This window comes from Phoca vitulina, unplaced genomic scaffold, assembly GCF_004348235.1.
Source record: "Phoca vitulina isolate PV1807 unplaced genomic scaffold, GSC_HSeal_1.0 scaffold25, whole genome shotgun sequence".
Lineage (NCBI taxonomy): Eukaryota > Metazoa > Chordata > Mammalia > Carnivora > Phocidae > Phoca > Phoca vitulina.
The window spans coordinates 44,347,269-44,362,580 of NW_022589728.1; the positions used below are offsets into that span (position 1 = coordinate 44,347,269).

The 15,312-nt window shown below is 37.5% G+C and overlaps 1 protein-coding gene across 2 annotated transcripts in view; it reads right to left on the reverse strand.

The window, feature by feature from the left end:
• Positions 1–730: 730 nt before the first annotated feature.
• Positions 731–15,312, reverse strand: part of STK3 (serine/threonine kinase 3) — a 271,067-nt gene continuing 256,485 nt past the window's right edge. Inside the window, exon 11 of one of the 2 annotated variants that reach the window (XM_032421540.1) lies at positions 731–2,149. In XM_032421540.1, the coding sequence (XP_032277431.1) occupies positions 1,991–2,149 (159 nt within the window). In that variant the 3' untranslated portion in view covers positions 731–1,990. The remainder of the gene's footprint in view (positions 2,150–15,312) is intronic. The other variant, XM_032421541.1, reaches the window with a different exon arrangement.

Below are 15,312 nucleotides of genomic sequence, written 5' to 3' on the forward strand. Positions count from 1 at the left end.
TTACCGAAAAGAAAAACACTTAAGAAAGGGGAAAAAAAGGGTCGGGTGCTTGAGTTGACTGACTCAGTCTGCTGTCCCAAGTAGACTCCATAAGGATGTAGCTGAAGCATATATTGTAAATTCAGTCTTCATTGTTAATAACCTTTAGAAACTTTTCAATACTCACTACTACTTTAATAATCTTATTAATTCATATCCAACTACACAATTTACTATTTGTCAGGACTCAACAGAGCAGAGATAAATATTACTCCAAGGCATGGCCTGAGGCGCAACTGCCATTTTAAAATGGAACTGAAGTTTTCCAGAGATGCTCCACCTTCTGTGGCAGTCCCTAGTGAACCTACTGGCATTTCTTCTCTCCCCGCCAGGCGCGCAGGAAGGTTGCATTTCCTCGCTCCCTTGAAATTAGGAGTGGCCACGTGACTAGTTCTGAATACTGGTTGTGGCCCCCCTGACATGTGTCACAGTGGGCTGGAGCTCATGTGAGCCTCATCAGCACTCCTTCTCTTGCTGCAGTGACCATCAATGTTGCAGATGGCGGGGGTCCTGGGTGTGAGTGGCGGGAGCAGGGGGTCCTGCTGTCGTGGGATGGGCATGGAGCACCAGTGAGAAATCACCCGTGTTACGCTGAGCCACTGAGGTTTCTGGGTTGTTATCGCTACACCAGCCAGCCTGTCCTCACTAATACACCTTCCGTGCCAGGAAAAGACAGAATCCAGGAGGGGAGTTTTTAAAAAAGACATAGAGATGAGATGCGCTGGGTGGCACAGTAAAATTTATTTGTCTTGATGATTTACACATAGTAATTAAACACACAAAAGAACAAACACTGTCTAGATGGCCATATGCAGCTTAGGAACTGACTGGTCCCAGTTCAATCACACAAACGTTCATTCAGCTTAGAAATGAGCTTCTTTTTAACGGTTTTAATCTTTTTTTTTTTCCAGTCCCCAAGGCTTACACAGTTCAGTACAAATGTTTTTGCTATTTTGTTATCGTCAGGCACATGATGTTTACCAATTCCCAGGAAATAAATGAAATCAACAAAAAAGTCCTGTGACGACTGAGCACATTTTCACAGAAATGAATTTGATGAGATTACAGTTCGATACAGTTTGGCTATCAGACCTATACATAAAACATGAAACAATATTAACAAATTACATTTGTCTTAAGGATTTACTTCTTTCAAAGTATTTACCGCACTTTTTTGGTGCAAAGGTTCCATTGATTTCTTTGGTTTTAAACATTATAGCTCCATGTGACCTAAATATATATAGTTCTATTTGTACCAAACATCAAGAATAAAAACATTAAACAAAATTTCAGAAGGTAAAAATGGAATTATTGCTTCAGTATAAAAAAAGAGTCTGGCCCATTTGGGTGCTATTACTATTGTTGCTTTGCTTCTATTGGAAAACTATCCTGGAAATCAAGGAATGTACCCCATTGCCCCCTGCTGAAAGTATAATTTGGTTGTACATTATCATCCACTAATATGCCCCTCCCTTCACCAAAGCTAGCCTGATCTTGTCCTTAAAAACAAAACAAAGTGAAACAGCATAAATAAATAAGCTTACCTGGGGATACAATAAATAAGCTACCAGAAATAAGAATAAAGAATATTGTAACATAAAGCCCTTCAGTGCTGTACAATTAAACAATAGCTTCGGATTTTCAAGGTCTCTAAACACAGTGTTCATTATATAACACACTGTTAGCGCCCGAACGCAGCTGACAGATCTAGAGAAGAATACATGTCTGTTGTTTTCATTATTTAAAAATGAAAACATAGTAGCTACAGTTGTAAATTCTGCCTTTTGGGAACTGACCAGGTAGGTACCATCATCAGTTCTGGACTGTTGTCTAGTTGTACAGCACAAATCTCAGGGATTAAACAAAAAAAACAATAATAATATTTCTTCAATTCTTAGTGGTTTCTTGGTCTCCGGAATAGTTAAAGAAACAAACAGAGAAGAAATGAGACTCAAAAGTTTTGCTGCCTTCTTTTCTTCGCATCCATTGCATCCAGAATGGGTTGTCTCTTCGCGGTGTATCTTTGACGAAGCTCTTCTATTTCTCGTTCCATCATGGGGTCCAGCGCTTTTAACCGCATCTGTAGTTCTTCTAAACTTAGATTTTTTAACTAGAAACAGAAAAAAAATTAAGATATCAACATAATAAAATGATCTACAATAGGTTAAAATCTAATGGGCTTTAGTATATTTCAGCAAACTCTTTATATAATCTTTGAAATACAGTTCAACAATTAAAACAGGAATTCCTTCCCTGAAGAACCAAGAAGCCACACCTTATAAGAACCTTAAGTCATCTTTCAACAAAAGCAATAAAAAAAACTCTGCTTTTAGGAAAGAGCAAGTGAAAAAAATAAGCTGATGAAAAGTGTTTTTTTAAAGAAAGACAGAAAGACGAATCCACCACGGCCAACACACAGACGTTCAGGATATGTTTCGGATATATTCACTCTAATCTCTCACATCCTTGCCAGCTCTGGAGCACTACCATAATTGTGAACACTTGCAGAGATCACCCAAGAATGTGACAAGATTGAATACAGGTTAAATCAACCATTCTATCCTGCATTTTGCCAAATGCTTAGATTTTAAGTACTTGGGTTAATCAGAAAATTAAATTATCTAGAATACTTTTGTCCCAAACATTTTGATACATTAAGGTTTTAAATTTATGATTCAAAATATCCCAAGCCTGATGTAAAGAGTGCTCTGTAAATTCTGACACGAGCTTGGCCAATTTGAAGATAAACTGCCTATTAAATTTTCACCATACACATTATAGTTTGACAATAATGATAAGATTTGACTAAACGATATAGTTTGACCATAATGATTTAGTACAATTATGCTGCCTCTGGAAACAACACTAGCACATCCTTTACCGGTTTTCTGTGAGAGAAGCCTCACATATATGGAGGGGATGAGATCCATTCCACGTAATGGGATCTGTGGCATCCTGGGCTTTACTGTAATTATTTATATGTCACAACAGCAAGATATGGATTATCTCCTGAGAAACATATTTTAGGATGCCCTGAAATATATAACCTAACACTTGGACTTTTATCTCATTAACATTAAAAAAATCCTAAAACTTGGTCTTCTTCAGAAACTATTAAAGCAATGGTGGCAGGTAGGCGGTTTAAAAAAAAAAAAAAAACTGTTAAACCACAGTGATTTACAGAATGCTATTACATACTCAGCATCTGGGTAGGTACTGTAAGAAGAGCAAAGAAGCACTAAACTATTTCCTTGCCCTAAAAACTCACAGAGTAGTCAGAAGGGTAAGATCAGGAACTAGAACCATTGAGGGACGGCCACGAGCCCCTACTGCATGTACTATGGACTACAGTGAGAGGTTCTCAAGTCCACAAAGAAGCTTCTCATGTGCAAAATTCTGCATGTTCACGGGTACACTTTCCTGGGGAGAGCATCCATTGTTTTTTGGTGTTTTTTTTAAAAACAGATGTCCAACCAAAAAAAGAAAAGCCTCACTATAAATTCAATGGAGAGCAGATTCCCTTTAGGGAGCGGGGACTGTGTTGGTCTGGGCAAAGGGGGGTGTCCTGAGGAGGAAGCCCCACCGTTCTGAGGAAGCCAGGGGCTGGTGGGGCCCCGAGCCAGGCAAAGCAGGGTTTGGACTTCAGGGAGTCACCATCTGCTCTAGAGCAGGAAGATTCTCTGACAGTAATTCAGGCTTGGTTTTAATATGATAAAAGTTGGAGCTTATTTTTTGTTTTATTAAGGGAACTGTCTTTGGTTATTTTATGAGCCAAATCAGAAAATGCTCTCATTATTTTATAGTCAACATGTCAATTTTAACCAAAAATGGTATTTTTCAGCTTGATTCTCCATTTTACTCACCTTACCTGGCCCTAAGTTACTCTTGGTTCTAAAAATCAAATCCATTCTCAACTGAAAAAGATTTGTCACCACTGAGGATACTGAAAAGAATGAGTCACAGACTCTGAAGGAAATTCAAAAGAGGATTTCCAAAAATATAGGCATGACAGTGTTACGGGAAAGAGTATGTGGGCTCCCAGGATGAGGATTCTGAAGGTGAGCACCACTTGCCCTGGTGTATGAAAAGTTCTGGTGTATATATATATAAACTATGCCCTATCATAAACAGAAGCTAGCTTAGTATATCATACCATTATATGCATTATATATATATACATATATATACACAATGCATTGTATTATATTCTTTCTTCATTAAATTTTAATCCAAGTATTAATCATATATCTGGTATATGGTCAAATATGTTCAAATCACTGGGGGGATAAAGAATCAGCCTACAGGGGGCCTTGGAACTTTCTGAACTGTATGAACAGGTGACGGTGAGGTGAAGGCCAGTACAGACCACACACAGCTATGTTTCCCCAAGAAAGACAAGCCTGGGTCTACATAAGATCCAATTTCACTTTGTCTCTTTTTCAGCCCACGCTAATCTTCCCATCTCTGAATTTCTATATAACATTTATAATTTAAACAACACAATTTCGTATTTGATTGATTCTAGAGTCATTTATTATTTCATAATTGATTTTCATGCATGAGTTTCATGTCTCCATGCCAGACATTCCAAAAATTATTTAAACTTTAGAGACTGTACACACACTTAGAAACTATTAAACAATATGTACAGCTAAATATCATGGCATGAGGGTGGGTAAAGAGAAATACAGAAAGAAATGACTCAAAGGAATGGGTTACTCTAAGATTAGGAGAATTAACATCCAACAAAGCAAACAATTTTTGCATTAAGATATTCCTGTAAATATCTTATGCTACTTTACTGGGGCAAATTACCAACAGTTTATAAATATTATATTACAGTAATGGATGGAATTCAGAGAAAGAAGCTACTTAGAAGACAAGTTTCCCTCCTTACTAGACTTTTATATTTTCCATATGTAAAATTTGTGACAAACAGGTCTGTGATGTTGGAGAACCGTTATCTGGCATTGTTAGGGAATTACGTGTTTCACATAAGTAAATTCGTGAAGTATCTAAATCTTAGGTTTTTAAGTGATAAAAACTTTGTTTCAACCATTTTGAAGAGAAAATCTTTATAAAGTGCTTTACAAAATATGCTGCCTTCTAAAGCAGAGGACCCAGGACCTAAAGCAACCTTCCTTTGATGATGAATCACCATTTTTAATTTCTATTACTAATCTGTGCTGTGTGTTAATTTTCTCTCTCCTTTTTGGCTTTTTATCTTCATTTGAGAGAAAGCTGCCAGCTCCTTTTCATGGCCCTCATTAGACATATGTCATTCTCCCTTTACTGCAAGCTTGTTTGCCTGTTGGGAACTAGAAAAGCAATTAATCCTATAAGGCATTACACTAAATAAGAATAAATACATTAATGAATGCCTGAGACTGTTTCAGGAAAGATAGACATGGTTTTAGTGCTGAAGTTTGTAACACCTGTTTCTAGTGCTTTTGTTTTTTTTAAATATGATTTCAGATTTGTGGCTCTACAAGGTCAAGGTTACAGGAAATCAGACACCTGTGTAAGAAATATATATAGTTATGTTTTCAGGTGGGCTGTCAGAGAACTCCAGAATACTCATTTATTAAAATATTTATTCTTTTCTATGGACCAAGCACTGTGGATACGGAGATGAACAAAACACTCTACCGCCCAAGAGGAACTTGCAACCTAGCTGGCAAGAGGTCCATGCACAGCTAATGGGGACGCTGAGAAGATGGGCAATAGGACAGGGGAGTAGAAGCAGCATGAGTAGAATGGTGTAAGGTGCACAAATGCCTGGCATCCTTGGAGACTGCAGCTGGCCGCTGGGACGTGAGGTGGACCTGTGGGGGGTGGAGGTCAGGAGATGAGACAGGAAGGAGAGCAGAGGTCAGATTGCTAAGGGCCTTAAGCATGTTGCTACAAACTTTCTGTAGCCAAGAAAGAAATGCTAGATAATTTTGAACATAACTGGTGACATGATCATATATGAGATAGAAAAATATATCCAACAGCAGGTATATAAAATGGATTAGCACGGGGGGAAATGGAGGCAGGAAGGCCTGTGAGCAGGTTACTACAACAGTCTAGAGAGAGGATGAGGATTGGACCAGGAAAAAGGAAGTGGAGATTGATAAGAAGGGAGGGATCTGAGAGACTTGGAAGTAGAACTGATAGGGCTTTCTCTGTTGACTGACTGAATAAGAAAGATCAGGAAGATGGAAGGGCTAGGGTGATTCTGGCTTCAAGGTATGGCGATGAGGTAGAGATCATTATCATTAATAAGGTAGGGGAGGCAATGTTTTAGTCTTGCTGAGTTTGAGAGATGAACAAAGCATCAAGGTGGAGACATCAGATATGGATTATAATTTGGAGTTTTGAAGCTCATGAAAGAGAATAAAGCTATATATTTGGGGAATCCATCAGCCTTTAGGCTGTAACTGAAGCCCTTGATGAGGGTAAGATTAACCAGGACAAGAAAGTTTTCTCCTTGATCTTATGATCTGACTATGGTATCCAACAGAAAATAAGCCCCAAAGTTAGTGTTTGTGATCAGAGGTTCTTCTCATTTTGTTAACAGGAGAGAAATACCAGCAGATTTCTAAATAACTACATTATGGTGTCATCTAGACAAAAAAAAAATGTGAGGTTAACTGGTAGAACTTTCCACTTTTTATACAGTGGGTATGATTTATAGACATTAACTTCTGGCTGGGTTTTGACTTATGATTAAGCCCTAATAACATATATTTAGCACTCCGTATTTCTGTAGCTATCGAGCCTCCACAAGCATGAAAATGATTTGGGGGGGAAAATGTGGCAGAAGCAGCTTTTCTAATCTCTTGGAGAGCAGTGCTACTCGATGGCTTAGTAGTAAATAGGGTTGCAAACCAGATAACATTTTATGGACACTCATAATGACAAAAATGGCCCTATAATATTAAACAATGCCACTATCACCCTTATAAAATACTAATCAAAATTGAAACAATTTGGGGGGCTAATGAGGATAATATTAGAAGGAAAAGTTGAGCTTCCTGAATTATTATCAATATTATTGCAACAAAAGTTTCATTCACTAAAATTAGGTTTCTTGAAAATCTTCACAAAAAGGAAGGGAAATCACTTCAGAATTGTTATGTTTATGGATCAACAGAGCTTGCGGTAAATTAACTTGAATTTATATTTTTTTAACTACAGGGAAGAAAAGTCAGTTTAGAGTTTCATAAGTGAAGTCAGTAAAGAGAATTCTAGGATATGCATACATTGTGGTTTTTACTGTATGTGAACAAATGTGCAAAAATGAATAATTCATCCAGAAATGGCTTTTAGATGTTCTAGGCTAATTCTATTTAATAAAATTTGGTTTTGAACTTAATGATAACACAGAACTTGCACAACTAACAGTGATTCTTAAATTTTCAGGTCTTAACATTCTGAAAGAATACTGTAGAGTTTGACAATCGTTACAAACGTCAAGGATATATGACTTGATTAAGTGACTAAATGAGCTGACGTGCAGTAAGAGGAAGGTTTTGAAAGCAAAGACAGAACTTCTTCAAATACACAATCACAGAAATGGAGATGAGCTTCAGAACAATATTGTTTTATTACCCGAGGCAATGTTTTTCTATTCACAAGAAGTTTTGCTTTTCTTGGACATTTGAAATGACAAATACCAGGGGGCAAGACATCTTAAGGGCACAGAATAAAATCAATTTCCATAAAAAGAGTTTAAACTGAGGTCAGGTAAATTGAATCATATGGGCCTCAGAGAAACACACTGGAATCTGGGATTATTAAACACCACCGCATATGAGCAAAGCATTGTTTAACAGGAGCATAAACTATAAGGCTGGGTTATGAGTTAAACCTCACTGAATCTTACTGCAAAAGCAAACCTCAAAGATGATCTACTCTAGCTTCCTTGTTTTGGGTGGGAAAATGGGAGCCAGGTTGCTCAAAATTACACTCTTGGTTGATGGCAGAGATATGACCTGACCTCGATCGAGATCAATGCATTTTTTTCATTACACCAAGTTTGGTATTTTTAATCCAGCACTGCCAGAGTGTTCAAAATATTGAGACATCATGCATAGGGAGGGTGTGCTGCTAGGAAATTTCTAGGGTCTTCAACCTGAGCTGTAAGGAAAAATGGTTTTTAAGTATTCAGCTATGAAGGCCACAGTGAAGAGAAAACCCTGCAGATGACATTTTTATAGAGCAGTTTTTTAGAATGAAATAAACTGCAGAAATTTAGCCAGAGGTAGAATTACCATCCTCTTTAAGTTTCAGGACAGTTGGTAGACTAGGATTTCCCAGCTCTTATAAAAAGTTTGTTTAAAACAAGTGAAAGGCTTTAAATAAAAATCCCAACTCTTAAAACAAAAATAATTAGATAGATGAGTAGATGGATGAATTGTTTATAAGTTAAATGAAAAAGTCAAAACTACTTTTCAGTAGAAGTCAAACATTTGTTTGAAACTTTACCGGTATAGTTTGGTACATAAGTGACAGTTTGAATGTGCAACCCATTTTGTTAATAACTGTCCTGGATTATCACATTTCATCCAGAAGTAAGAAGATTAGAGGTCAATATCCAAAAAAATTATGTTTCTCAGTATTCCTTAAAAAAAAAAAAGAAAATCCAAATAAAAGATATGCAAATAAATAACTCACTTACTAGCTCTTGCATAAAACAGCAGTGTGAACAACTCAGTGACATGAAAAGTTGGAAAATAAGATTAAATCTTATAAACTGATGATTTTGACAGGTCATACTTTTGAGTCATTAGAATTATTTCTGAACTCTGTGAGAAGTATTGAAAAGCTGCTTATTACTGATCAGGAAGAGTTGTCACTAACATTAGAACTTTCTGCAAGTTTATATATCCAATCTACTATAAAAACCTAAAATATCACATTCAAGTGGTAAGAGCGAATTACTTTCTAAAATAATATCATCTTAAGAGCTCTCGGAGGAAAACACTTAGATTTTTATATTATTTTGTTTTGTCAAAAGTAGTCCTAACTACATCAGAGTTTTTAAAAAGTCTTACTCTCAGAAAGTAGCAGAAACAAGATTATGAAGTTTTTAAATGCATAAATGTGATAACATTCAAGACTTAATGGGTCCATGAGTTGCTGGTATAATCAGTCTGTCAAAATAAACAAGACACCATCACAATGAAGTAAATGGTCTTATATGTTAATGTTAACACATTTAGTCAAATAGTCAGTCAAGAAAATCCTGTACAAGGTTTGCTGTGTTTACTGGGAAAACAGACTCTTCCTAGCAACTGTTTAAATAAATCTCACAGATGCTACAGACCTTATTAGTGGCTTGTGATTAAAAAAATATGGATTGTTAATACTGTATCCTGACTCATCTATTTTCCCATCTGCTAGCAATTCCAACAATGTGAACTATCAACAGAATGGCTAACAACAATAATTTTCTATGGCAATTCTGACGCTGAACTGCCTATAGCATTTTGTAAGATTTACCAGTGCATGCCTCAGACTGTTTTGAGTTGTTTGTGGCCTGGAGCAACATACTCCTTTTCCCCCTAATATTTCATTTTAACTCACATTTTAACTGTGTTGAACAGAATCTGGTTTGGTTTTACAAAACACTGTTCAGAGAGGCTGCCACACTCATTCTGCTAACAATGAGAGTGGGAAACGTACCAAAGAAAGTACTAGCAAAAAATCCAGTCAAGTCCACTGATTAGTTTAGATATATATAAACAGGTAAGGGGCCTTCTTCCATAAGACTGAACCACAGGGATAATAGGTAGGACACTTAAAGTTAAAAACAGTTAAAATATCAATATATTAAGGCATTTCCTGATTTAATTTCTGGGCTGAGAAGAATACAATAAAAGAGCTCTCAAGTCAATCCAAACTAGTATGAAGCCTGTTAAAGAAAACTATACATATAGATTTAAAATACACATTTAAAAAATAATGAAGATTGTGATAATTTCAGACACTTGACACCCTATAGAATAAAAATGGAATTCTTCACTATAAATCCCTTGTAAAACATGCCCTTAAAAGCTGCATTAACATTAATCTACTGGTAGAGCCTTCTTCCCAAAATAGACGCTATTTACCTACCTGGATGGAGGATTATATGCAAGGTTGTTTGAGCTGAGCAGCCCCTATCTTCTGCTGAGTGACTAAATGACTATAAATATTCTGAGACTCTAACTAGAAACTGCCATGAAGCATCTGTTTAACCTCAGAGCATCTAGAGTAAATTTAAGACATTTCGATTTTATTTGTATTCCCAAAAGAAAAGGGAGAAAACCATTTCTTGTGGATATCAGCGGAGGAGAAGGGAAAAGTGCCAACTACTCATCATTTACAATGTGTTAGACAGTGTCGTAAGTCCTGGGCATTAAGTCATTTAATCCTAGCAATTACCTTATGGGATAGAGATTACCAACCCTGTTTTATAGGTCAGGACACCCAGAGAGACCAAGTGACCTACCCTAGGTCACACAGCTAGAGGTGTTCACGCAGGCCCTCACAGACCACATTCAACCCACTAATATGAATTGGGACTGAAGCCTACCAAGAGCTGTTTCTTAGGTCTCCCAAGAACTACAAGCAATTTTAACATCCAGATATCACATAAAATAGTTCCTAACAGATTGTTTATAGATTAAAAATAGGGACACATTGCTTTTAAAAATACTACCTCTTTCCTCCCAGTGGAGTACTTATAAGTTATTAATGTATTTTAGCTATAATTGGCCTTACAAAATAAGCGCATATATGTTTAAGCATTTAATTTAATCAGCTCTCTAGCAAAATAAACACATTTCTACACAGTGATTTGGAATAGATGCTATAATTTTATCAATAAGAGATATGCTGTGACAAAACCAACAAGACATGTTCCCCCCTTGCCACAGAAGCAAGACTTGGCTTGTGCCCATTCAGACTGTCCCATAGTTGCTTTCGTGTTGTGTTCAGCTTGGATCTAGCAATGAGCTATGAGCTGATGAGCATTACTACAATGATTCTGACCTGGAGAAATCTGAGCCACCCATATGGAAAAAGGAATGATGAAATTTTAGTTGCATTCCTCAATAGCAGTTGAACACCCATTCCTTTTATGCTTTTCAGTTTCTAGTAGTAGTTCTGCCTGCTAAAAATATCAGGAAAAAGTTAATTCATGCATAGCTCTGCTATATTGTAAGCAGCTCTAAAATTCTGGGCCCAACACAACAAAATCTGAGTAACTCAAAACCAAACTACTAATTAAATCTTTTTAGATCTATTAAGGGGAAGATGAGCCTTCTCTCAGTGATTCTGATAAATACTTGGATATTTTAAAATACTGATAAAGCTATAAATGAGATTAACAAATTAAGTGATTAACTTTGTTTATATACTTTGTTTCTTTAAAAATTAACTATATGACTAGTTATGGAAGATAATAAACATTTAAAAAGCAGTTCTTAAAATATATCTGTAACTAGCTTATTGGACAGTCAAATCTTGTGTAACTATTATATAAACTTAAAAGAGTTTCATTTTTCTCCAATCATACTCTTTCAGCTGTGCTATGCCAAATTTCCCTGACACATCCCTTAAGGAATCCTGGGCAGATCTCACTGATTTCTGGTCACTTTTAGTTAAAAGTCCAGACGAATTATAAACTTTGTCCCTTCCCTCAGTATGAGCTTGCACGGAGAAACCAACAGGGCTGCAGTGGGAAGAGATTCTGTCTGGACGCATCCAGAACCTTCTCTCCATCTTTTTTTTTTTTTTTTAAAGATTTTATTTATTTATTTGAGAGAGAGTGAGAGAGAGAGCACAAGAGGGGGGAGCGGGAGAGGGAGAAGCAGACTCCCTGCTGAGCCCGATGCGGGACTCGATCCCGGGACTCCAGGATCATGACCTGAGCCGAAGGCAGTCGCTTAACCAACTGAGCCACCCAGGTCTCCATCTCTTTTTAAGGCCTAGCTCCTCTGGTGCTGGGAGCTGAGAAGGAAACCAGGATCCTGTGATGGACATGGTTACTTGTCAGTGGAAGGAGGTTTCAGTCCTGCTCTGGGTTGGTGGATTACCGGTGGTTTGTGCAGAATGGGTGTGTGTGGATTTGCTGATGTGCTGCTGGCTGGTATTACTCTGATGCTCACATCTCTTGGAGGGGGGCAGCTCTCTGCATGGGGTACTATCTCCTCTGGCCTGGAAGCCCCCTTGACAGTATTATGATACCTGACCTCTGTTTTTAGAGTCACAGAGACCACAGAGGTTGTTCTCTAGACTCTCCAGGGGCCCCTGGGACCCAAGGGGAGAGGTCCCCTAGTCTCTTCTTTCCTAACACACTCCACCATAGCCCTCAGTTAGCCTGGAGGCCTTGGCTCTACCTGCTAAAGTCTCCTACCTACACAACTCTTTGGGAGAGATACAGACATCATCTCTCTTTCTTTTTTCAGACATCTTTTCTTTCTGTCAATGTTAATATACCCCCCAGACTCCCAGGAACTTGCTCACAAGCTCTGCTCTAGCGGTACATCAGTGGGTTTGCAGGTCCAACCAGCTTAGCAAGCAGCTGGCTGGGATAGCAGATGCCAGCCTCCCTTGCCTGCAGGCACCACCAATTTCTGTGATTGGCTTTCTGGAAGATTTCCCGCCACATGCAACTTTAATCTAAGCAAGAAGAGAGCTACTTTCTTATTCCACTAGGCCACCAGATTATGAATTCCGTAAGGATAGGAACTTTAGCAACAGCTACATCCCCAGTGCCTCAAGTACTACCTGCAACAGATACCTAACAAATATTTACTAAATGAATGAAAGATGGTGGGACTCTTAGTAAACTCTGGAGAAAGGTGTCTGGTTTCGATTGTTGGCTGCAGTATCCCTCAGAATATGGGTACTGCAATCTTCAGGTAGGGCCCCAGTGCTAATGTGTGGCAACAGGAAAAGTCCCTTTCAACACTGTGGCATATAGCTGTCTGGATGCGTCCAGACAGAAAAACAGAAAAACAGCACATCTTTTTTTAACTCTTAAAAAAAAAAAAAAGTGCGTGTGTGTGTGTGTGTGTGTGTGTGTGTGTGTGTGGTATCAAGTAGGAGCATTTACAACTTAAGTAAAGAATAAAAAGTATCAGGGAAAATCTGGCTATTTTCCAGCGTATTTCATTCATTCCACTACAGGATAGTCTCATGCTCCATTTCATGTTTATTCTGCAAGTCTGATCATAGATTTTGATTTTGACTCATTCTTTTCTAGAAAAATGGCTTCTGTCAAAAAAAATTATTCAAAATGATAATAAATACCACAGTTTACTCTTTTGGCAAACGTGCATTGAATGAAGTGCTCTGGGAGGATAGATTTCTTACTAATATCACCAAGTGCAACCATTTATACAATTTTCTACAACAATATCACAATACTTATTCTGACAATTTAAATTATGACCATCTTCATATTATAAAGATGCAAAATTTACTTTGCCAAATCTACAAAAAGAGTTTTAAGATAAAATAGAGGGGCACCTGGGTGGCTCAGTCGTTAAGCATCTGCCTTTGGCTCAGGTCATGATCCCAGGGTCCTGGGATCGAGCCCCACATTGGGCTCCCTGCTCAGCGGGAAGCCTGCTTCTCCCTCTCCCACTCCCCTGCTTGTTTTCCCTCTCTCACTGTCTCTGTCAAATAAATAAAAAATAAATTTTAAAATAAAATAGAGGTCAGCTGAAAACCAGAAATCATGAAACTCAGATTGCAATAACTTTTTTAAATAGTGAAGTGACACCTACAAATAAGCAGGATTCCTAATACTTTAGTTTTGAGGCATCTATATCTGCAGTTCTTTTAAAATACCACAGAATAGGAATCATGGTCTGATAGCTATTTATAAAACAATATGAACTCAAAATATAGCAAAATGTTTTTTAAAAACTTAGCAAAAATAGAATTTTTAAAAAGATTTTATTTATTTATTTGAGAGAGAGAGAGAACACAAGAGGGGATGAGGGGCAGAGGGAGAAGCAGACTCTGGAGTCTCGGGACTCCGGGATCACAACTTGAGCCAAAGGCAGACACTTAACCGACTGAGCCACCCCGGCACCCAGCAAAAATAAATTTTGATCAAAGTTATTCATCCTTACTTGCCACATGAGCCTGAGAAAATAAAATTCACCAAAAAGGTAACATTTTACATAACTATTAATTTTATATAGGCATGATTTGTGGCTGAAACAGTATTTTAAATTTCCCAGATATTAACAGACAAATCTACAAATTCAATTAAAACCCCTGAAGATATTCAGGGATTTAAAAGAATAAAGGGTTAGCACTTGGGTGGCTCAGTTAAGCATCTGACTCTTGATTTCAGCTCAGGTCATGGTCTCAGGGTCATGAGATCGAGCCCTGCATCAGGCTCTGTGCTGAGCGTGGAGCCTGCTTAAGATTCTCTCTCTCCCTCTGCCGCTCCCCCCTCTCTCCCTCCTTCTCTAAAAAAGAAAAGAAAAAAGAAAAAGCATAGGAGGGCTCCTATGAAATATTAAAAAAAAATTCCTGCCTATTTTAATAACAATCAGTCTTATGCAAACTTAAAAGCAGAATCACTAACTGAATAAAACTGACGTAGACAGCTTCTGCCCTTGTCCTTTCATTAATAATTGTTTTAAAATATGTTCATAAATGTTATTAACCTAAAATAAAATAGAAAATGAGATGAAGTGAACACAGAACTGGCAAATTATTAACTTAAATATGTCTTATGAGGGAGGCATCAACTTTCAAATATAAATGTTTCAAACTTTCGACTTTCTGGTGTAGGGAGCAGACAACAGTGTTTATGGGGTATGTCATCATCTTAGACTGACACCTAATATGCATAAATCACTGAAAAGTAAGATGACAAAGTAATATGCCAGTATCATTTGCAAACAAAATAGCCTAAGAGTAAAAATTTATTGCAAACTAATATTTTACACTTAGAGACTACAGTAAAATGAATTTTCCATGAAAGTTTTTTTTTTTTTTTTGGTCTGAGAAAGGCACCAAATTAGATTTTTAAAAATTGTTTTTGGTATCAGCTAATTTAATAGAGAACATGGCATCAAACTTGTAATACCACCTTGTAAAATGAGTGCATTTCCAAATGTTCCCAGAACTTTCCAGCACTGAGTTGGAACAAGCTATCACCTCTTTCAGAGGCAAAAAGACTTTTGGCGAGATCTTTGCTTGAGCCAAACACCTGCTTTCTGAGTGCGCTCACCGCTAATGCGGACATGAAAGCAGAGGCAGAGAACTGAGACT